This window comes from Carcharodon carcharias, chromosome 14, assembly GCF_017639515.1.
Source record: "Carcharodon carcharias isolate sCarCar2 chromosome 14, sCarCar2.pri, whole genome shotgun sequence".
NCBI lineage: Eukaryota > Metazoa > Chordata > Chondrichthyes > Lamniformes > Lamnidae > Carcharodon > Carcharodon carcharias.
In genome coordinates this window covers 138,181,464-138,204,629 of record NC_054480.1, presented here as the reverse complement: position 1 = coordinate 138,204,629, position 23,166 = coordinate 138,181,464, and the positions used below count along the sequence as shown (strand labels likewise).

Sequence of the window (23,166 nt, the reverse complement as noted above, 5' to 3'; positions counted from 1 at the left end):
CACATACTTACGATTATACTTAACATTCAGTTGAAGCTTCATGCTACAGTGTACTGCAGCTCCACTTGCTTCGTCATTTTAAAAGGAGCTTCTTCCGCTGTCTGATGTAGCCATCCACCTCCCTGTGCCTTACTTATGTGTTCTAGCTATTGTTTCAAGATCAATCAGCTGTCCTTGCTCTCTGAAACTGTCCCCGTGGTTGCTGGTGGTGAGGTTTCAGCCTGCCTGCTCCTCACTGCAGCCTCCTTCAGTCTTAGGGTCCATTATTTGACCACCCGCTTTCACAGACCATCCACCTGCCATTCCCCTGTGAGCCTTAGGCCTCCACCCACTTGCTTGGCCTTAGGCCTCCTGCCTTGAGCCATTGCCACCATTTAACATCACACTTCCCTACATATCCCAAATCCTAACCTTGCGTTCCTCCAACATCAAGACCATCAATTCAGACATCAGAACCACTCCCCCCCCACACCCCCTATCTTGGAAAGGTGAGCTAGTCAAGCTATGCCTAGAGGCAAGGAATTAAGATTTTTCTTATACTGTTTCCTGGAACTTTGAATTTACCTAAACTACACCAGCGACAATAATAAAAACAAAAAAACTGCGGATGCTGGAAATCCAAAACAAAAACAGAATTACCTGGAAAAACTCAGCAGGTCTGGCAGCATCGGCGGAGAAGAAAAGAGTTGACGTTTCGAGTCCTCATGACCCTTCGACAGAACTTGAGAGTCACTCAAGTTCTGTCGAAGGGTCATGAGGACTCGAAACGTCAACTCTTTTCTTCTCCGCCGATGCTGCCAGACCTGCTGAGTTTTTCCAGGTAATTCTGTTTTTGTTTTACACCAGCAACAACTTGCATTTATATAGTAACCAAAATGTAGATAATGCCCGAAGGACACAATCATATATTTCACTGTGTCTTAGCACAAGTCTTACAGGATCTTCTAAAAGTGGCTTGGAGCACCCTAGCATTTAAAAAAGCTTTAGAATTACTCAGCCTTTTGTGAAAATAAACTCCTTTAAAGCTTTAAATGTGGCAATTTCATTTATTAGAAAAATGACTTTAAAAACTCTACTTTATACAAGTACCCAATGATTTAATGTTTAGTGGACATCAATAATTTTAATAAAACATTGCTTCAGAAAAGTTATATGAAAGATGTGCTTGGTGACAGTGAAATAAATGGTAAAGCTTTTTAGATGGCCTCATGATGGCCAGATGCCTGGTTCATTTTCATGTCCTCTTACCTTTATGCAGAAAACGGCATTTCCAAGAATTATCGACTTGACCCAATATTGCAGTAGTAATGGTGGCAAAACTATCAGTGCCAGTCATCATTACTCCACTGAAAGTAAAAGCAACTTCTGGAGTCTGCACACATGCAGTTAAACACAGATCCAGGAGTTGGTGTCAGTGACTCTATACTTCTCCAGAGGGTGGGCAGTTGAGTAGTCAAAAAAGACTGTACAACAAAAGTAAAACTAGATTAACTCAGGACAAAATATAGTTCACTGATCATAGAATCATGGATTATTACAGCACCGACACAGGTCCTGTGACACCATGTCTGTGCCAATTATTCTCTTCACACAAATTACCTAGTTCAGGTAATCTACCTCTACTCTCCCACCATACCTTACAGTACTGCTCTTGGTCAAGCAGCTAATTCATTCATGTTCTAAATGATTTTCCCCACTTTGCTTCAACCATATTGTGTAACTTCTTATAATTCCTTCTATTATTTTCTTAAATTGGTTTCCCTCCATTGCCATCTCATGAACAAGTGTGAACAATCTATCACAATTATTTATCATAATCCTTTATAAACTTGAAGACTTTTATCAAGTGGCCCCCAACAAACCCAGCACCTCCAGAGTGCAATTGGTTACAAATTGGAGAATTGACGAAAGCTTCCACTTTTGGTCTTGCCACCCTGTGACAGACCCTGATTGAGGATTCTCACAGCCACAATGACTGTGGGAACAGGGCAGTAAGACATTGCTCAAGATTTCCGGGCACTATCACCCTGTTTGTACTGACTGAATGCCTCGAACGTCAGTCCTATATTTTTATTGTTATTTGTACTATATTGTGCTTGCCTTAATTCTTCTGAATAAGGTCATTAATATCTCACATATGCAAGAAGAAATTTTAGTATTATCAATCATTTGCCAGTTGCTATCAAGCGCCCGAGGTCCACGCAATTACGGAAAATAATGGAAATTCTACAGTAAAAGCAAAACATTTTTGTGATTTTGTGATGTTATGAAACCAATGAATGTAGAACACAGAGGGACTCCTTTCAGTCCATTGTGCCTGTGCCAGAAGAAACTAATTTCTTCATAAAATAATGTAATGTTAAGTACAGTTTGAGCTGTAGGGTTGAATAAACTCTGCAAGTGATCATTTTCAAATTACTTTAATTATGGAGAGTTAAAACAGTTCTCAGCATTTTCAGCATGGGTGAAGGATATTTTTATTTCTTATTCGTCTCCTCAAAACATACCCGAAAGCAAATGTTAAAAATACTTGCAGCGTGACTGCTAAATTTATTTTTTAAGTTACAAACAAACAGGCGTTCTGAGATGCATTTTAATGAGAAATTTCCATTTGGTGGACGGAGCACGGTCTAAATGGGAGGTTAGTGTCTTCCGACAGCGTGGCTGCGGCAAGAAATATTCCAAGAATAAATGTGTCTATAATTAAGTTTGACAGAAATGTGTGACACATGATGGTTATGCAATGCATTATTACAAATAGATACAGAGATGTATGAAACATTAATCTCCTCCTCACATATTCTATTCTTCAGAAAATGATGAAACATGAACAACTTATTAATAATTTACATTGAAATAAGTTCCTTATTCCCAATAGAAGAAAGCTATGATATATTGATGAGGTAGTCAAAAAAGACTGTACAACAAAACTAAGACTAGATTAACTCAGGACAAAATATAGTTCATTGTTCATAGGTTCATGGATTATTACAGCACCAACACAGGTCATGTGACACTATGTGCCAATTTTTCTCTTCACACAAATTACCTAGTTCAAACTCTATTCTCCTACCTAACAATACTGCTCTTGCTCAAGCAGCTACTTAATTCATGTTCTAAATGATTTTCCCCACTTTGCTTCAACAATATCTTGTAACTTCCCTTTAATCCCTTCTATGATTTTCTTAAATTGGTGGTCCCCCCATTGCCATCTCATGAACAAGTGCAAACAATCTCACAATTAGTTATCATAACCGTTTATAAACTTGAAGACTTTTATCAAGTGGCCCCTTGCGCCTCTGTTCCAGTGAGTAAAGCTTCTTAAATCCTTCCTGTAACCATGTACTTGTGGTAACATCTAGTAAAGTTAGCTTATACCTTTTCCATTGGTTTAAACCTTGCCTGTGATAGGGTGGTCCAAACTTTATGCAGTGCCTAAAATTTCCATTAAGTTTAAAATTAATTTTGTTTTGGTATTTAATGTCTTTTAATATCAAACCAAAGATTTAATTTGATTCTCTTAATGGCCTTATTACACTGTTAATCTGGCATTTATATTTCTGGTCCTCTACTTCATTTAACACCATAATATTTGATGTATAGTTTATTTGTTAATAATAGTTGATGCGTAGTTTATTTTCCCGTTCTTAGTTCCAAGGTGTTTCACTCCATATCAATGTTAGTGACAGAAATGAACTATATAGAACTGTAAGCTGCAGATAATATTTTGTTCCTTCCAACTTGAATGTTGTAGAGTTCAATAGCTTATAATGGAAGCAAATGAATAACCATTTCCAAACTGAAGAAACTGCATCTTAATAGATATCTTTTTTTCATTGAATATTAATACAATAAACCATTTCTGTTTGAGGTACAGTTTAATCTTGACAAATTTAAAACAATATTGCCAAAGGACTATTAGGATTAGAACAAGAATTCCATACACTAGGGCTGGAATTTCCCAGCGCCCCAGCAGTGGGACCCCCACAGTGGGCTCAGTGTGCCACTGAAATCTCCATTCACATCGGCGGGACCAGAAGATCCCACCAGCGTGAGGGGCTGGAAAATTCTGGCCTAGGAATTTCATAATATTTGTACATCATTCCTTTAATTCAGTAATTTGCTTGAATGAGAAACAAAATAGCTTAACAAAACATTTTTAATGGAAAAGCACTTAACTTTCATTCATAATGTATTCTTGTATCTAGACATGTCACAGTAAGTGTACTGTGACTTTTAAATGAACAAATCATTATGTATTGAAGAACTTGCTCGTACTAAATATAAATGAAACAATGTATGCCTAATAAGTTACTCTTCTAATTTTAATATTAATTTATGTTCTGATGCACATTTAGATCAATATAGATCACATCAAAATTTAAGCACTCCCAGGAAAAATTTATTAACAACTCCAACTTATTCTTTTCTTTAAAAAAGTGCAGTCTGTTACTTGATCTAATACAGCACAATGTAGGCAAATTGGATTTGCCAGATGAAATGGCATTGATGGACTCTGGAATGGGATCATAGCTAAAATTCTTCAAGAACAGAAATGCTTTAGCCAAGATTTTTTATTACTTCACTTGATGTGGTATGTTACAGATCACTGGGAGTCTGAATTACATGCATGTTGTAGTCTGGAGCTATGGGTAGAGCTGGCAAAGGCTCCCACTTTCTTTCCATCACATAATTATGACCAGGAATATTTCCCGCTCTTACCGCCTGCCATTGGGATGTGTTGGAAGGATTTGCAGGTTGATAAGCAACCGGTTTGTCAGCATTATGAATGCATCTTCCTTGGCCATCAAGCCCTGAGGTGGGATTTGAACCCGGAGCTTCGGGCTCAGAGGTAGGCACGCTACCCACTGCACCACAAGACCTCGATTACTTCACATACACCAACCTAAATCAATCCTAATGTGTTTTGTCATGTTGGAAATTACATTATATGAAAGAAACAGCAGAAACCAAAATATTATATGACAATTAAAAAAATGATAGGGAATACTGCCTTATAGTATAGAATTCTATTTTGGTACTTACCACCATATTATTTAAAGAAACCCAACAATCATTTGGAAAGTCTTGAAGCAATGGCACAAGAAACTGTAGGCATCCATCCCAGTGGCACAAGAGAAGCATCATTCCAATAAGATTAAATATTCTCATGACTGCACTGGCAAGGTCATAGGTCATATGAAAGATCTTTTGGCAAGAGAAAAGAATATGGTTATAATTACAGTCTTTGCTTTCATGTTTCAAGTCACTTAAACAAATACAGATAATCAGAAAGCAAATGCAAATGTGAAAAATTATGCAACTAGCACCAATAGGATAACTAACCTTAATATCTGGCGTTATCAACAGAGCCCCACAATTGTATAACTACTTGAATTAATGAGTGCTCTAAACTCCATTATTCTTTGAAATAATAATTAGCATTTAATGAGCTTAAAGTCAGATGTCCTTATGTTACACAAAATATCAAGCTTTACAAATGCTGTGGATAGTTACTTGATCCTATTAGAATCAATGGAGCAAAGGGGCATTTTTCAATACATACATAACAGATTTCTAATTACAACTTAAGAAAATACAATTATTTTACCTATAATTTAGCACTTGGACAAAATTAACATGAATCTATTATGCTTATTGCAATGGTAATTATAAGTTGCTATAAAGTTGTTTCTGGATATCACTTTCTTCTCTGCGTACAGTTCAAAATAATCATCGCATTCTCATCCATTCTGAAAGTGCCATTAAATCGTCTTAGTCCACTGTTGTCTGACTCTAATAATATCTCAGCCTGCTTAACTTTATTAGACTCCTGGGTCGGATTTTCAAGTGGCCCATGGTGCTGGCACCAGGTGTGGGGAAATTTCAAAATCGCGGTCCCGGATTTCGGGCCAAATTTTCATGGAGTTGGGGAGAGTTCATGGAGGGGCTAAAAGGGTTCCCAACCAGATTCTGCTATTCCCAACCCCACTCTGGGGGTTTGCGATTTTTAGGAGTGCCTTTTAAGGGTGCGGGCTGATTCAGGTTGTCAGCCAGCACCCTGCACTTCTGACCTGGCTGGCTGCATTGTGGGTATAGGCATGTCCTAGTCCTCCACAATTTTCATGGAGTCAGGCCAACTTTTCAAAGAGTTGTGGTTCACGGCACCTCAGAGGTGTCATGAACCACAGTCTGCATGAGGGAATCTTTTGAAAAGTCAGTTCAAAAGATCCTCCTCATGCCCCATGCCAAGATATTCCCCTCACCAACCCCATATGGAACTTTAAACTCCCCATGCCAAGCTATGGTGCTTCTATGCCAATTCACCTATTATATACTGTATAGAACAAATGAATCCTATAGTGACAATAGTATATCTAAAAAAAGGCTTTTTAAAAAATCATTGATAACTTTCCACTTTCAAAAAACTTTTTACTATAGACCAATAAAAATGTCAATCATCCAGATCCTGTAAAGTATCAATAGCTGAAACTGCAGGCACTTGAAACCTCTTTATCTTGTGAAAATAAACATTGTACAATTAACATAAGAGATCAGAGAGCCAAAGCTGTTAATCAAGCAATGTTTTCCATGGGGCTCAGGTATTTAAATACTCGAGTAGATTTCTGGGCTCTCAGCCAAACCTGATTATGCATTCTTGGCTGAGAGTCCAGACCTTGACTTGGGAGGCATGAGATGACACGGATGGGGCATGAGTGTGTGGGGTGTGAAGAGTGAGATGTGGAGGGCCTTATTTTTTTTATTGTAACTAGAACAAAGTCCCACTCCACCAAGTGGTGGTGCAGCCCGCCATGGCCCCCCACAGCCCCTGTGGTTGCCTCTAAACTCTTTCTTGGGTCATTTGGCCCAACTGCAGCTCACACCTACCCCCACAATGATAATCCCATCTTTCCTCCCGAGGTGGTCAGGCTTAGCCAGGAGTTTTCCCAACTCCCGCTACCAGCTGGATGAAAATCCGGCCCTTGGTCTCAGGATCCCGATGCCTCGGGGGTAGTTTGGAATTTTGCAAACGCTGGCATGAGTAGAGGGAATGGGAAACATGCTCACTGCCAAATAACAGCCCATTAAGCTCCTTAAGAAGTTTGTTAAGCAGCCTGTGCAGTTGAGAATGTGATTTTTAATTTTTCTGATTAATTTTTCTGATGAACCTAAGGAGGATGATGCATGTGAGTGCTCAGCTGTCAGGCTTACAGCAGAGACATCGGAAAGTCTGAATTTGGGAAAACTGAAGCTTGGTAAGCCAACTAGCTGTCATGCGCAGCACTGTCCCTTTTCTTTGTTTACATGACCAGTTTCTTCCATGTTCCAGCTCCTGGCCTTCCAAGGAGCTGCCTGCTCTAATCAACAAGGCAGCGGCAGGCCCCAACATGGGTGCAAGTTGCCTTTGTCACTGGCACCAAAAGGGCAGCTCCCACCTCCTGGAGGTGCTCAACACCACTAACTGGGCACCCTGCTCGCCTCCTACTCAACTGGGGCATTTGAATTTAAAAAAAATAGCTTTGCAAGAGTGACAAAGTTAAGGTCAGGACTCAGAATTTATCCTGATGTCAGATTCCAGATCCTGGTTTTGAAAGACCAACCCTTTATCTCTGGTTATTTCTTGCGAAACCTAAATTCTTTTAGTGCAATAAAGCCATCTGCCTAAATTCCTTATTTGAATGATATTTGCCTTGTGGGTTTAATTATTACCCATTTGTCCATATCACCATTGATATGATTTACATCAAACCTCTTAAGAACATAAGAAATAGTAATAGGAGCAGCTCCTTAAAATTGCTCTGCCATTTAATACAACTATGGCTGATCTGTGATCCGCAACCCCTTATCCTAATTCAAAATTCTAAAGATTTACAACCTTTAGAATGTACACATTTCTCCTCATCTCAGCCCTAAATGGCTAACTCTTTATTCTATTAGGCTCCCTAGACCTAAATTCCGCAGCCATGGGAAACAGCCTTTAATTATTTCTCCTCTCAAGTCCTCTCAAAATCTTATATGTTTCACTATCACCTCTCTCCGCACTTTTGAACTCTTCTAAACAAAATAAAGTATAGGCCCATTCTACTCAATCTCTCCTCACAAGGCAACTCTCTCATCTCAAGGATCAACTTAATGAATCTTTGGTACTCACCACTAAGAGGAGAATATCCTTCCTTACAGGTACAGAGACCAAAACCATACACGATATCCTAGGTGCAGTCTCACCAAGGCCCTGTGCAGTTGCAGCAAAACTTCCCTTATATTATACTTCAAACCCCTTGCAATAATGGTTAACACATCATTTGCCTTCTTAATTTTTTGTCTACACCTCCATGTTAACTAGACATTTATTCATGTCAGAGTCAGTATTTATTGCCCATCCCTAATTGCCTTTAAGCAAGTGGTGACGAGTCACCATCTTGAACTACTGCAGTCCATATGGCATAGATACACCTGTAGTATTGTTAGGAATAATAGTGAAGGAACAGCAACATATTTCCAAGTCAGAATGTATCAACTTCAAGGGGGATTCATATACAAGGACACCCAAATAAATCCCTTTGAATATTAACATTTAATAGTTTATCATTAAAATTATTCAATTTTTCTACTTTCCTACCAAGGTAGTTTGTTTTTATTTACTTTATACTATGGAATCCACTTAAAACACAATTTCAATAACTATTTTATTTTTATTTTTAAGATAAAAATGTGCCATACTACAAATAAAATGTAATAATTTATATGATTTTCTTATTTTCTGTTCCTAATGTTAATCCAACCACAGAGATTGGAATGTAGAAGAGAATAGACAGCACTTTACGAGATGGAGCTCATTCACGAAACAAAGATAACATTCTAACATTCCTTCCAAACTCACAACCTCTACCACATAGAAGAACAAGGATAGTCGGGGCATGGGAACACCATGACTAGCAAGTTTCCCTCCAAATCACACATCTTCCCAAGTTGCAACCATTAAACCCTTCCTTCACTGTCTCTGGGCTAAAATCCTAGATCTCCCTCCCCAACAGCATTGTGGGTGCGTCTACACCACATGTGACATCAGAGGTTGAAGAAGGTGGCTCACCACTGCCTTTTCTAGGGCAGTAAAAGCAAGGGCAATAAATGCTGGTCTTGCCAGCAACATTCACAACCCAAGAATAAATTTTTAAAAATTCAATTGAGTAAGAATAACAAGTTTAGGAATTAAAGCGGTAGTGTTGTATATCAGGGTGCCGAGAAAACATACTCTGAATAATCCTAGTCATCATCAGAAGCAATTCCACATGGTTGTACACATCTTATTACATCATATTGTATGGAATTCAGTGATTCGCTTACTGATTTTGACCATTAATAGAAATTTCATAGATAGAATAAAGATCAAGTATCAATTGGAAAAATCCGGCCTCAATACCATGGCATTCGCAAGCTGTAGGCATCAAAAGGGCACCTCGTTGCAGTTTGGGGTTGAGTTGGCTCAATATCAGGTGGTTGAGCGGGCTGGGAGGAAGAAATTATGGTGTGAGGCGCAGCAATAGTGCATTCTTTGCCTCACACATACAATTTTAAAGAGCTTTTCTTTTTGGGGCCACTTCCCATTAAAATTGGGCCGAATGTCCATAGTGCTTGCTCTGCCCAGTTTTCTGTCAAAATTGTAACTGGGGCCGCAGGACCAGGATTTGCATGTCAAAAGGACACATCGCCTGAAGTAGACAGACTCTGGCTGTGCAATAGAATGGCACGGCTGAAGCACTGGCATAAAAGGGTTGGGGTAAACCATTTTCAGGCTTCTACTGCCCTGTTACACCAAGATGGGCCAAGTTAAAAGCTAGCCCATTGCATTAAAATTTTGCTGACCAGCCTCAGTCAGTCCCTTTTGCTAGATTATTGCTATACTGCTGTTTCTTCACAGAGAATCGTTAGAGCGTGGGTGGTTTTGCTACAGGGAATATTTGAGGCACAGACGTTGTGTTTTAAAGGAAAAGTCAATAAACATTTGAAGCAGGAAAAGTTATACAGCTATAGAGACAAAGGTGAGTGAGTATAGTTTTGATTTGCTATTACAAAGAGATAGCACAGGCTTAAATTTTTGAGCATTTTAATGTAAAATATCATTGGTGCTTTTTCAGTGGAATATGTTCCTACATCGCTCTGACCTGTGCTTAGCTTGCTATTTGGAAAAATACAAATAGTAGTGCCATCTTAAGGGTTTAGATCCACCCGAAAGTAGAATCTCTCCCTATCTGCAAAAGAGAAAGAGAGAGAGCTTGCCAGAAGCATCCCATTCTTAAACTGTTTAGCAGAGCCTGCCCACTCCCATCCCACCACCCTGTGAGATAGGGTCTTCACCTCAACACTTTGCACTCTGCTGAGGAAGATTCTTGGCTGTTCCACTAAGAGATTTGGACACCTCTTCCACCTGCTGTGATTATTCGCCAGCCCTAGATCCTGCCCCAAGAAATAGTTTCCCTACATTTGCTTTTCCCCTATGCCATTTCCTGTCTTCTACTCCTCGTCCCAATCCTATTTCACTGTTCATCCCTCCTCCTCCTCCTCAATTGTCTCCCTCCTCTTCTTCCTCACTTAGTCCCCATCCCATCTCCTATCCCCCTCCTCATCTCCAACTGGCTTCCTCATCCTTCTAAATTTCTCCCTCTTTTTATCTCTTTGCCCGCCATCTATTCCCTCACTCACGCGCCCCCCCTGCGCTCCCTTGCTGTAAGTCTCGCCTTGCTTGGTCTTAAATCCTCTTATACAATACCATGCAAGATCTACTCGTAATTTAAAATACATCAAAATGGGACAAATCCTTTCATACTTTAACTCTTATTTCAAATGTCAGCAGCACATATAAATTTATAGAAGCGAAGTTATAATTTTTGGAAGGTGGCAGTTAGTGAGCAGGCAGTGACGTTCATATCCAGAAACCCTGGAGCAGCAGTTTCTGTTGGGGTGTAGCTTGTTTGGGAATGGTGAGATGCAGGAGATCTTGCTGACGTTTGTCTGTGGTTAGCTGCTGAAGTTTTAGGTAGCTGTCACTCAGTCACAGTTTACTGTTATGGTGACACCTTTTATCCCCCCATTCACTCACTGACACCCAGGTGCATGCTCAAGAAGCTCCCTTTATAAGAAGGGAACCTGAAGCCCAAATCCATGAGACATATTGCATGTAAGCACCATTTAATGGGGTTTCCTGCAGTTAGCATTATTACAAATTTTCCTCCCGTTATTTTGCAGGTAAGAATGATTCAGATTAAGCCAGCATCTCACGGTAGCAAAGCAATAACTTTATTGGTCTTAACAATTGGTGAGCACCAAACAGGAAAGCAGGAATTGAGGGAACTCATTGTTGCTTTAATTTGGCTTGGCAATGAAAACTCTTGCACAGTGTGTGTGTCAGGTCTTATCATGGGCTAACATCAGGTGCATAGCCAGATGGGAAGCGAATGAAGCTTTGGAATTAACAAACGTATGGACCGTCATGCTCAGTGCCTCTTCATTGGCAGGAATTTCTCGGCTGCTGCTTTAAGTCCAACCTACAGTCTGAGAAGATGAAGGTCACCTCCTGTTGATATTTATTAACTGTTACAAATGGGTAGAGAACCCGAACAGTCTCACTCCCGTAACTAGGACAGGCATATTTTTTTTGTTCTTGGGTTGGAAATAATTCAAGTACGCCGTATTTGTACCACCACAGACTTTGTGGGGTATCCAGCTATCGAGCAGAGAGCTGGATTCTTGTCTCACGTCATATGTCACAGATGGAAGCCAAGCACCACTCCCACAAAGCTGTATTTGTGCTGTGCCGATCTAAATGATGCCACTACACCAGTTGTGATAACGTGGGTGAATGGAAGTTATGCCAGTATAACAATAACATGGCGATTTGACATGCACAAGGCAAGTTGGATCCTATAATGGGATTCTTCAAGCCTAAAATCTTTGTAGTATTAACTGCCCTGCAAGGACAAATCAGTGTCAACATGACATCTATGTTTTCATTCTCAGATTGAAATGGCTCAAAGCAATATGTCCAAGACTGTGTCCTGTTTAGCTATTTTACATTTGTTATGCTGTCAGACTCATAGCGTGACTGGCCAACTATATGGTAAGTGTAAAGTGATATTTTCATTCCTGGCCAGTTATTTTTTTCTTCAATGACAGCCAAAGGCACCGACATGGAGAACTGCTTAATTAATGTGTATTTATTACAAACACTGCTTGTAGATCCATGGAGTGGATTTTGTGGGGTAAAAGCATAATTTAAAACATTGGGAAGCCTTTCTGCAGGAATTAGGTTGATTAGTGGTCTGGTAGTAATGAGTTTCTGATTGGTAATGGTACTTTTCCCTACCTGTCTGGTGATAATCAGATATTTGGGAAAATCAGTAGTTTAACTGAATAGACAACAGCTACTTAAGCTGTAGTCAGACAAATTTCACATCTCTGATGTGCATGTGACATCTGCTAGGTCTATTTTTTTTCCATAAAGATATTACAATTTATCCAGTAAAAGTAACATTAACATTACTTTGATTCAGAATATAATTTCAGCAAATGCTGTACAACACCGATATAGGAAACACCTTCATGCATTAGATACAGTCAGGGCTGCCAAGGATGGGGCTTGGATTGCTGCACGTCATAAGCATGAGTAATGGACATCATGGCCAACTTCATGCTATCTGATGGGGACCACTCATTGTATTCACTTCTATAATACCATTGTGTAAATTGGCTGTTGCCCAGCATGCATGCTGAGGTCACAGAGCACACATCTGCTGAAGACTGCTGAATGTAAGTAAAGGTGATCTATAATAATATTTCCAGGTGCCATTGGAACATAGTAGTCGGGAGGGGGGAGAAGCAGATCTGTTCCTTCTGGAGGTGCAGAATGTGTTGTGGGGTAAACACTCCAGGATGTGTTGCAGGGAAAGGCGGCTCTTTCAAGCTTAGGTTCAACTTGACTGGAGTTGGGGGTGTGGAAGTCAATGCAATTTCTGATATCATGGGCCATGAGTGCAAATGTGCAAGAAACTTCTGGACATTCATATTTTTATTATGGGGAAACATAGGAGTAATACAACACACATGTACATCACAATATGTGAGAAAGGGACGAAATAGCTGCCTGTGCTTTGGGGAAACATAACAGCACATTCTCTTGTGCTGTTGCCAGTTTTCAGTGGAGAAAATAGATAAAAGGGTTATTGCTAGCAGACAAGGCAACAGCCACCTGCTTGATGCATGAATGGTAGAGCTGCCCCTGTCATGGAACTTGTCTTCAGAACGGTAAAAGCAGATGTTTCTGAGATTGCCTCCCTAGCGAAGCATAAGCAGTGAAGCAGGTAATTCTTGGACAAGTTGGCACCTGGGTATAAATCTGCCTCCCTGTCATGCCACCTCAGATCTTCTTCCTCCTCCAAAACCAGATGGAAATGCACATACATACGAATTCTCACCTGCAGAATGGTGTTTAAGCCTACTTAAATTGTAGCTGCCTTTACAAGCAGGGTAGAGAATAGGAAGTTAGCATAAGCACCGACAAATGCAAGAAGTAGATTACAATTCAATATCAGTACTGAATATTGCAAAAGTATTAAATGAATTGAATCCAGCAGTAAAATTCTACAGCTAGTAATGGCTTCGCTTCAGTGGTTTATCTAAAATGGCTGAACTGCATTCTAACCAGCATGTAACATGGTGCCAGCTGGTAGTTTGAATGAGCATTGTGATCGACCACAACTGCTAAATTGTGACTGAGCTGCAGAACAATGCTTTGGGTAAACACAGGTCCTGATGAGATAAAAACAAAAAACTGCGGATGCTGGAAATCCAAAACAAAAGCAGAATTACCTGGAAAAACTCAGCAGATCTGGCAGCATCGGCGGAGAAGAAAAGAGTTGACGTTTCGAGTCCTCATGACCCTTCGGCAGAACTAGGTGAATCCCAGGGAGGGTTGAAATATAAGCTGGTTTAAGGTGGTGGTGGTGGGGGGGGAAAGAAGTGGAGGGGGTGGTGTGGTTGTAGGCAAAAGCAGTGATAGAAGCAGATCATCAAAAGATGTCACAGACGGCAGAACAAAAGAACACATAGGTGTCGAAGTTGGTGACATTATCTAAATGAATGTGCTAATTAAGAATGGATGGTAGGGCACTCAAGATATAACTCTAGTGGGGGTGGGGGGAGCATAAAAGATTTAAAAATATTTAAAAATAATGGAAATAGGAGGGAAAAAGAAAAATCTATATAATTTATTGGAAAAAAACAAAAGGAAGGGGGAAGAAACAGAAGGGGGGTGGGGATGGAGGAGGGAAGTCAAGACCTAAAGTTGTTGAATTCAATATTCAGTCCGGAAGGCTGTAAAGTGCCTAGTTGGAAGATGAGGTGTTGTTCCTCCAGTTTGCGTTGGGCTTCACTGGAACAATGCAGCAAGCCAAGGACAGACATGTGGGCAAGAGAGCAGGGTGGAGTGTTGAAATGGCAAGCGACAGGGAGGTTTGGGTCATTCTTGCGGACAGACCGCAGGTGTTCTGCAAAGTGGTCACCCAGTTTACGTTTGGTCTCTCCAATGTAGAGGAGACTACATTGGGAGCAACGAATGCATAGACTAAGTTGGGGGAAATGCAAGTGAAATGCTGCTTCACTTGAAAGGAGTGTTTGGGCCCTTGGACGGGGAGGAGAGAGGAAGTGAAGGGGCAGGTGTTACATCTTTTGCGTGGGCATGGGGTGGTGCATAGGTGGGGGTTGAGGAGTAGGGGGTGATGGAGGAGTGGACCAGGGCGAACCGGAGGGAATGATCCCTACGAAATGCCGACAGTGGGGGTGAAGGGAAGATGTGTTTGGTGGTGGCATCATGCTGGAGTTGGCGGAAATGGCGGAGGATGATCCTTTGAATGCAGAGGCTGGTGGGGTGATAAGTGAGGACAAGGGGAACCCTATCATGTTTCTGGGAGGGAGGAAAAGGCATGAGGGCGGATGCACGGGAGATGGGCCGGACACGGTTGAGGGCCCTGTCAACGACCGTGGGTGGAAAACCTCGGTTAAGGAAGAAGGAGGACATGTCAGAGGAACTGTTTTTGAAGGTAGCATCATCGGAACAAATGCGACGGAGGCGAAGGAACTGAGAGAATGGGATGGAGTCCTTACAGGAAGCGGGGTGTGAGGAGCTGTAGTCAAGGTAGCTGTGGGAGTCGGTTGGCTTGTAATGGATATTGGTGGACAGTCTATCACCAGAGATTGAGACAGCGAGGTCAAGGAAGGGAAGGGAAGTGTCAGAGATGGACCACGTGAAAATGATGGAGGGGTGGATTGGAAGCAAAATTAATAAATTTTTCCAAGTCCCGACGAGAGCACGAAGCAGCACCGAAGTAATCATCGATGTCCTGGGGAAAGAGTTGTGGAAGGGGGCCGGAGTAGGACTGCAACAAGGAATGTTCCACATACCCCATAAAGAGACAGGCATAGCTGGGGCCCATGCGGGTACCCATAGCCACACCTTTTATTTGGAGGAAGTGAAAGGAGTTGAAGGAGAAATTGTTCAGCGTGAGAACAAGTTCAGCCAGATGGAGGAAAGTAGTGGTGGATGGGGATTGTTCGGGCCTCTGTTCGAGGAAGAAGCTAAGGGCCCTCAGACCATCCTGGTGGGGGATGGAGGTGTAGAGGGATTGGACGTCCATGGTGAAGAGGAAGCGGTTGGGGCGAGGGGACTGGAAATTGTTGATGTGACGTAAGGTGTCAGAGGAATCACGGACCTAGGTGGGAAGGGACTGAACAAGGGGAGAGAGAAGGGAGTCAAGATAACGAGAAATTAGTTCTGTGGGGCAGGAACAGGCTGACCCGATTGGTCTACCAGGACAGTCCTGTTTGTGGATTTTGGGTAGGAGGTAGAAACGGGCCGTCCTAGGTTGGGCGACTATCAGGTTGGAAGCTGTGGGAGGAAGATCCCCAGAGGAGATGAGATCAGTGACAGTCCTGGAAACAATGGCTTGATGTTCAGTGGTGGGGTCATGGTCCAGGGAGAGGTAGGAGGAAGTGTCTGTGAGTTGACGCTCAGCCTCCGCGAGGTAGAGGTCAGTGAGCCAGACAACAACAGCACCACCCTTGTCAGCAGGTTTGATGACAATGTCAGGGTTGGACCTGAGAGAATGGAGTGCAGTAGGTTCAGCGAGAGAGAGATTAGAATGGGTGAGAGGAGCAGAGAAATTGAGACGACTGATGTCACGCCGACAGTTCTCAATGAAAAGATCAAGAGAAGATAAGAATCCAGAGGGAGGGGTCCAGGTGGAGGGAGAATATTGGAGGTGGGTGAAAGGATCCGTTGAACGGGGAGAGGACTCCTGCCCAAAGAAGTGAGCACGGAGACGAAGACGGCGGAAGAAGAGTTCGGCATCGTGCCGAGCCCGAAATTCATTTAGGTGAGGGCGTAGGGGTATGAAACTAAGTCCTTTGCTGAGCACTGAACGTTCAGCATTGGAGAGGGGAAGGTCAGGGGGTATAGTGAATACACGGCCGGGGCTGGGATTGGAAGATGGGGTGGGGACGGAGGGACAGCTTTCACAGCCATATCTCCTTTCTCAGTGACTGTCTCCGTCTCCGAATTACCCCACGTGGATTTCAATTGAAATTCCACCCCTCAAGTTTCGAACTCACCCAGGATTACAGGTATTTCCGGGACATAAAACGTTTCTCGGACTGCTGTTCCTGTCACATTCTGAAATCCACACTCAGTGCCATGCGCCGCCATATGAACACACTCGACCTCTCCCTCCAGCAGCACCGCCATACCCATTTTCAAAGTTGCGCGTGCCCCCAGTTTCATTTTATTCTTCGACTCATCCGACGCCTCAACAAGAAACTTTTTCTCTTTCTCTCAAGTGCTAAGGAACGCAAGCTCCAACAACTCATCGACACCAACACCCATCTAGGACCCTCCACCCCTGCCTGTCCCTCTGTCCCCACCCCATCTTCCAATCCCAGCCCCAGCCGTGTATTCACTATACCTCCTGACCTTCCCCTCTCCGATGCTGAACGTTCAGTGCTCAGCAAAGGACTTAGTTTCATACCCCTACGCCCTCACCTAAATGAATTTCGGGCTCGGCACGATGCCGAACTCTTCTTCCGCCGTCTTCGTCTCCAGGCTCACTTCTTTGGGCAGGAGTCCTCTCCCCGTTCAACGGATCCTTTCACCCACCTCCAATATTCTCCCTCCACCTGGACCCCTCCCTCTGGATTCTTACCTTCTCTTGATCTTTTCATTGAGAACTGTCGGCACGACATTAGTCGTCTCAATTTCTCTGCTCCTCTCACCCATTCTAATCTCTCTCTCGCTGAACTTACTGCACTCCATTCTCTCAGGTCCAACCCTGACATCGTCATCAAACCTGCTGACAAGGGTGGTGCTGTTGTTGTCTGGCTCACTGACCTCTACCTCGCGGAGGCTGAGCGTCAACTCACAGACACTTTCTCCTACCTCTCCCTGGATCATGACCCCACCACTGAACATCAAGCCATTGTTTCCAGGACTGTCACTGACCTCATCTCCTCTGGGGATCTCCCTCCCACAGCTTCCAACCTGATAGTCGCCCAACCTCGGACGGCCCGCTTCTACCTCCTACCCAAAATCCACAAACAGGACTGTCCTGGTAGACCAATTGTGTCAGCCTGTTCCTGCCCCATGGAACTCATTTCTCATTATCTTGACTCCCTTCTCTCTCCACTTGTTCAGTCCCTTCCCACCTACGTCCATGATTCCTCTGACACCTTACGTCACTTCAACAATTTCCAGTCCCCTGGCCCCAACCGCTTCCTCTTCACCATGGACGTCCAATCCCTCTACACCTCCATCCCCCACCAGGATGGTCTGAGGGCCCTTAGCTTCTTCCTCGAACAGAGGCCCGAACAATCCCCATCCACCACTACTCTCCTCCATCTGGCTGAACTTGTTCTCACGCTGAACAATTTCTCCATCAACCTCTCTCACTTCCTCCAAATAAAAGGTGTGGCTATGGGTACCCGCATGGGCCCCAGCTATGCCTGTCTCTTTATGGGGTATGTGGAACATTCCTTGTTGCAGTCCTACTCCGGCCTCCTTCCACAACTCTTTCCCCAGGACATCGATGATTACTTCGGTGCTGCTTCGTGCTCTCGTCGGGACTTGGAAAAATTTATTAATTTTGCTTCCAATCTCCAGCCCTCCATCATTTTCACGTGGTCCATCTCTGACACTTCCCTTCCCTTCCTTGACCTCGCTGTCTCAATCTCTGGTGATAGGCTGTCCACCAATATCCATTACAAGCCAACCGACTCCCACAGCTACCTTGACTACAGCTCCTCACACCCCGCTTCCTGTAAGGACTCCATCCCATTCTCTCAGTTCCTTCGCCTCCGTCGCATTTGTTCCGATGATGCTACCTTCAAAAACAGTTCCTCTGACATGTCCTCCTTCTTCCTTAACCGAGGTTTTCCACCCACGGTCGTTGACAGGGCCCTCAACCGTGTCCGGCCCATCTCCCGTGCGTCCGCCCTCACGCCTTCTCCTCCCTCCCAGAAACATGATAGGGTTCCCCTTGTCCTCACTTATCACCCCACCAGCCTCCGCATTCAAAGGATCATCCTCCGCCATTTCCGCCAACTCCAGCATGATGCCACTACCAAACACATCTTCCCTTCACCCCCACTGTCGGCATTCCGTAGGGATCATTCCCTCCGGTTCACCCTGGTCCACTCCTCCAACACCCGCTACTCCCCAACCCCCACCTATGGCACCACCCCATGCCCACGCAAAAGATGTAACACCTGCCCATTCACTTCCTCTCTCCTCACCGTCCAAGGGCCCAAACACTCCTTTCAAGTGAAGCAGCATTTCACTTGCATTTCCCCCAACTTAGTCTACTGCATTTGTTGCTCCCAATGCGGTCTCCTCTGCATTGGAGAGACCAAACGTAAACTGGGTGACCACTTTGCAGAACACCTGCGGTCTGTCCGCAAGAATGACCCAAACCTCCCTGTCGATTGCCATTTCAACACTCCACCCTGCTCTCTTGCCCACATGTCTGTCCTTGGCCTGCTGCATTGTTCCAGTGAAGCTCAATCCAAACTGGAGGAAGAACACCTCATCTTCCGACTAGGCACTTTACAGCCTTCCGGACTGAATATTGAATTCAACAACTTTAGGTCTTGACTTCCCTCCTCCATCCCCACCCCCCTTCTGTTTCTTCCCCCTTCCTTTTGTTTTTTTCCAATAAATTATATAGATTTTTCTTTTTCCTCCTATTTCCATTATTTTTAAATATTTTTAAATCTTTTATGCTCCCCCCACCCCCACTAGAGCTATACCTTGAGTACCCTACCATCCATTCTTAATTAGCACATTCGTTTAGATAATGTCACCAACTTCGACACCTATGTGTTCTTTTGTTCTGCCGTCTGTGACAACTTTTGATGATCTGCTTCTATCACTGCTTTTGCCTACAACCACACCACCCCCTCCACTTCTCTCCCCCCCCCTCCCCCCACCACCACCACCTTAAACCAGCTTATATTTCAACCCTCCCTGGGATTCACCTAATTCTGTCGAAGGGTCATGAGGACTCGAAACGTCAACTCTTTTCTTCTCCGCCGATGCTGCCAGACCTGCTGAGTTTTTCCAGGTAATTGTGTTTTTGTACAGGTCCTGTACAAATGCCCCTTGCTTGGCCAATCCCACAATTGGCTCTGATGCTTTCATTAATCCTGAAAATGCCACTATTAGCACAAAATTAATCACAAAATGTGCTGACATTAAATAGATAGCTTATGAAATTCCTTTGCGCATAATTATAATGCAGGTATTAACGCAATTATTTTAAGATTAGATCTAGTCCCTCTATTAAAAGTTAAGGAAATTAGTGTCTGTACATTAGTGCCAACAGAGCGTGACTTGAAGGCCATCAAGAACACTAGCTATGATTTTTTTTCAAGTCAGTACGATCCAGTTAAGGAGTTCTAAATGACACCGACAGTGCCTGAGACAATAAAAAATAACTACCAAATAACCAGGTACTAGGAACTCAAAAAAATAATTGTGATGGGTTTGATGAAAGTTGTATATCCAACCATCTGTGCTCAATACAACATGCTTCCTTCCTGTCGCAACATCCCTAGCAACAAATATAGCAGCCACAAAAAAAAAATCAGAACTAAGAGCACATCACACCGATTATTTCAAGCAATGAAGGTGCCTACAATTTTACCTTACAAATACTAAACATACCAGACAACTTTGAGCATGAGGATACTAGCATAACTTATATAAAAGTGTGAAGAAAAAACATGGGCAGAAAAAGACTTGCATTTTGTTGCATCTTTCATGACCACAGGATGTCCCACAGTGCTTTACAGCCAATGAAGTGCCTTTGAGATTTAGTCACTGCTGTAACATAGGAAATGTGTCAGCCAATTTCTGCACAGCATGCTCTCGTACATGGCAATGTGATAATGACTAGACAATATGTTTTTTTAGTAATGTTGATTAAGGGATAAATTTTGGCCAGGATACCAGAGCTAACTCCTCTGCTCTTCTTCAAAATAGTGCTGCGGAATCTTTTCACTTGGAATCTGAAAAGGCAGAGAGGGCCTCAATTTATTATTCATCCCAAAGGCGCCACCTCCGACAGTGCAGCACTCTCATTACACTAGAGCGTAAGCCTTATTTTTTGTGCTCAAGTCTCGCCACAACCTTCTGACTCAGAGGGAAGGATGCTACCAACTGAGCCACAGCTGATACAACTACCACTAAATGCAACATTTCACAGTGAAAACAAAGATACAGAGCACCTGATCAAAATACCACCTCTTCAAAATAGCCGTCATGTTCAAAAATGACAGTTGCCTTTTGTTTCATTTTTATAAATAAAAACACTGGCTTTTATTCATTGCACATTATTTGAGGTTTTTGTTTCTCAGTTTAACTGTGTCTTTATCACTGCTCTTCTGGTTGTTGCGATTATGAAGCCAAAAAAGCATTAGTGTCTGAGATACCTCAGTGTCAATTCATTGTTTAAGCTTCTCTTTAAAGTCATTATTTGCTGGCATACATTGTGGTTCTGGCCTACTGTTTACATAGGGCAATAGTATGCTGGATCATATTGCAAGTCACTGACCAAAGGAAGATTCTGATGATAACCCCTGATGTAGGGAGACGAAGGAGTAATTTATTCACCCAATGTTTATTTTGGGGTGCAATGCTCCCTCAACCTGAAAATTATTTCCTCTGCCTTGCACAAGGGTAGGTTCGTGCCAACCAGTCGCCAACCAGCAAACAGTTCGTGGTTGGGGCAAGGGTTAAGGCTGCAGCTCCAGCTTGATCATGAGAATCTTTTGGGGCCTGAGACCCCAAATTTCCACAGACTGTCCAGCACATTCCCTCAGTAAATCAGACAGGATTGTAGCAGAAGGCCCAGAAATATATTGGGACCTGGATGTAGCCATGCCAGAGGAGGTCAAACTCCAACACAAACATCTAGTAGATCTTAGGCTGATATTGCTGGATCCTCAAGCCAATTTGCAAGTCCCCTATTTAGCTTGATGGACATGTACAGTTAATGCAACAGCATCTTACACATTTTATATAGGTCTTTTCACATAATAAAATGTCACAAGATGTAAAGATATAAAGGCCTTAGAAAGTGCAGAGAGGACAGTCTGTGGAAATTTGGGGTCTCAGGCCCCAAGAGATTCTCATGAGCAAGCTGCAGCTACAGTCTTAAACCTTGCCCCAACCATAAACTGCATGCTGGTTAGCGACTGGTCAGCAAAGAACCTACCCTGTGTAATGCAACGAGGGACTTCAATTATGTGGAAAGATTGGAAATGTTAGGACTGTTTTCCTTGGAACAGAGGTTAGGAGTTGAACTAATAGAGGAATTAAAGTGAGAGGCTATTAAAGAAAAACTGTTCCACATAGCTTGTGTGCCAATAACTAGAAGTAATAGATTCAAAATCATTGACAAAAGATGTCTCCAAAGCAGTCCCTCGAAGGGAGAAGACACTTGCCACAGGTCTGAACTGATCAGGAAACTCTCTTACTGCCGGTGATATTGAAGGATTTACAGGTCAACAATCAACATGCTTGGTCACGCCACGCACACACCTTCCATGGCCATCAAAGCCTGGGGTAGGACCCAAGCCCAGAGCTTCTGGCTCAGAGGCGTGGACGCTCCCCGCTGCACCACAAGACCTCCGGCAAAAGATCTAGAGGTGAGTAGAAATGCTTTCACTCAGAGTTGCTTTATCTGAAAAGCAGGTGGAGGCTGATCCCAAGAATATTCTTAAAAGACAGCTGGGCAGCTTCAGGAACTTACAGGGCTATGAATAAAAAGTGAGGATGTGGGACGAAGCACGACTAGTCTTGCCAAGAGCCACTGAAGACACAATGGGACAGATGGTCTCCTTCTGTGCTGCAAATTTCTATGATTCTATGAAGGTGCTTAACAAAGATGAGGACATAAGGCAAGTATTGTACAAGGTGTTTGGTTATCTCTCCAAAATCATGTTGAAAAAGATAAGTTTAACGGTCCCTTCAAAAGAGAAAAGTAGAAGTCGTAAAATGGAAGAAGTAGGGGTGGTGCAGCTAAAGAAATTAGGGCTGGAACAGTGGAAGGTTCTATCACTAGATGTAGAGTAAAATTAGGTATGATGGATAGGAAGCTAGAGTTAGAAGAACAAAGGTTGAAGACCGGGGAGTCAGGGCATAGGGCTGGAGAAAGTTGCAGACCGAGAGACAGTGAGACCATGGAGGCTTATTTTGAGAAACAAGCAGTTCTAATGGGTAGGAGAATGAAACATGATATAGGCAGAGTCTGAAACAAGTTGGAATTTGTGAAGGGTGGAACTTTTAAGCTCAATGAAGTCATTACGGGAGAATTCAAAACTCGAGATAACAAAAGTGTGGATAGGAGTCTCAGGAGGGGTAGCAGAGAATTAAAGAGAGAGGCAGATGCTATTATGGAGGTGGATGTAGAGATTCTTGGTGAGAGATAGGATGTAAAGCTTGAAGATAGCTCAGTGCAGCTCTCACTTAAGTGCCATTTCTTGGGCTGTGCTTGAAGAAAGCAAAATCTGTTGAGGCAATAGGTTAAGGGACATGAGGGTTGTGGAAAATACAACCACTTCCCTGTC

General features: G+C 42.9%; 1 protein-coding gene across 1 annotated transcript in view; it reads right to left on the bottom strand.

Annotated features, from left to right (window-relative positions):
- Positions 1-23,166, bottom strand: part of hcn2b (hyperpolarization activated cyclic nucleotide-gated potassium channel 2b) — a 127,944-nt gene that overhangs the window by 68,456 nt on the left and 36,322 nt on the right. Inside the window, exon 4 of the mRNA XM_041205560.1 lies at positions 5,047-5,208. Coding sequence (XP_041061494.1) covers positions 5,047-5,208 — 162 coding nt within the window. The remainder of the gene's footprint in view (positions 1-5,046; positions 5,209-23,166) is intronic.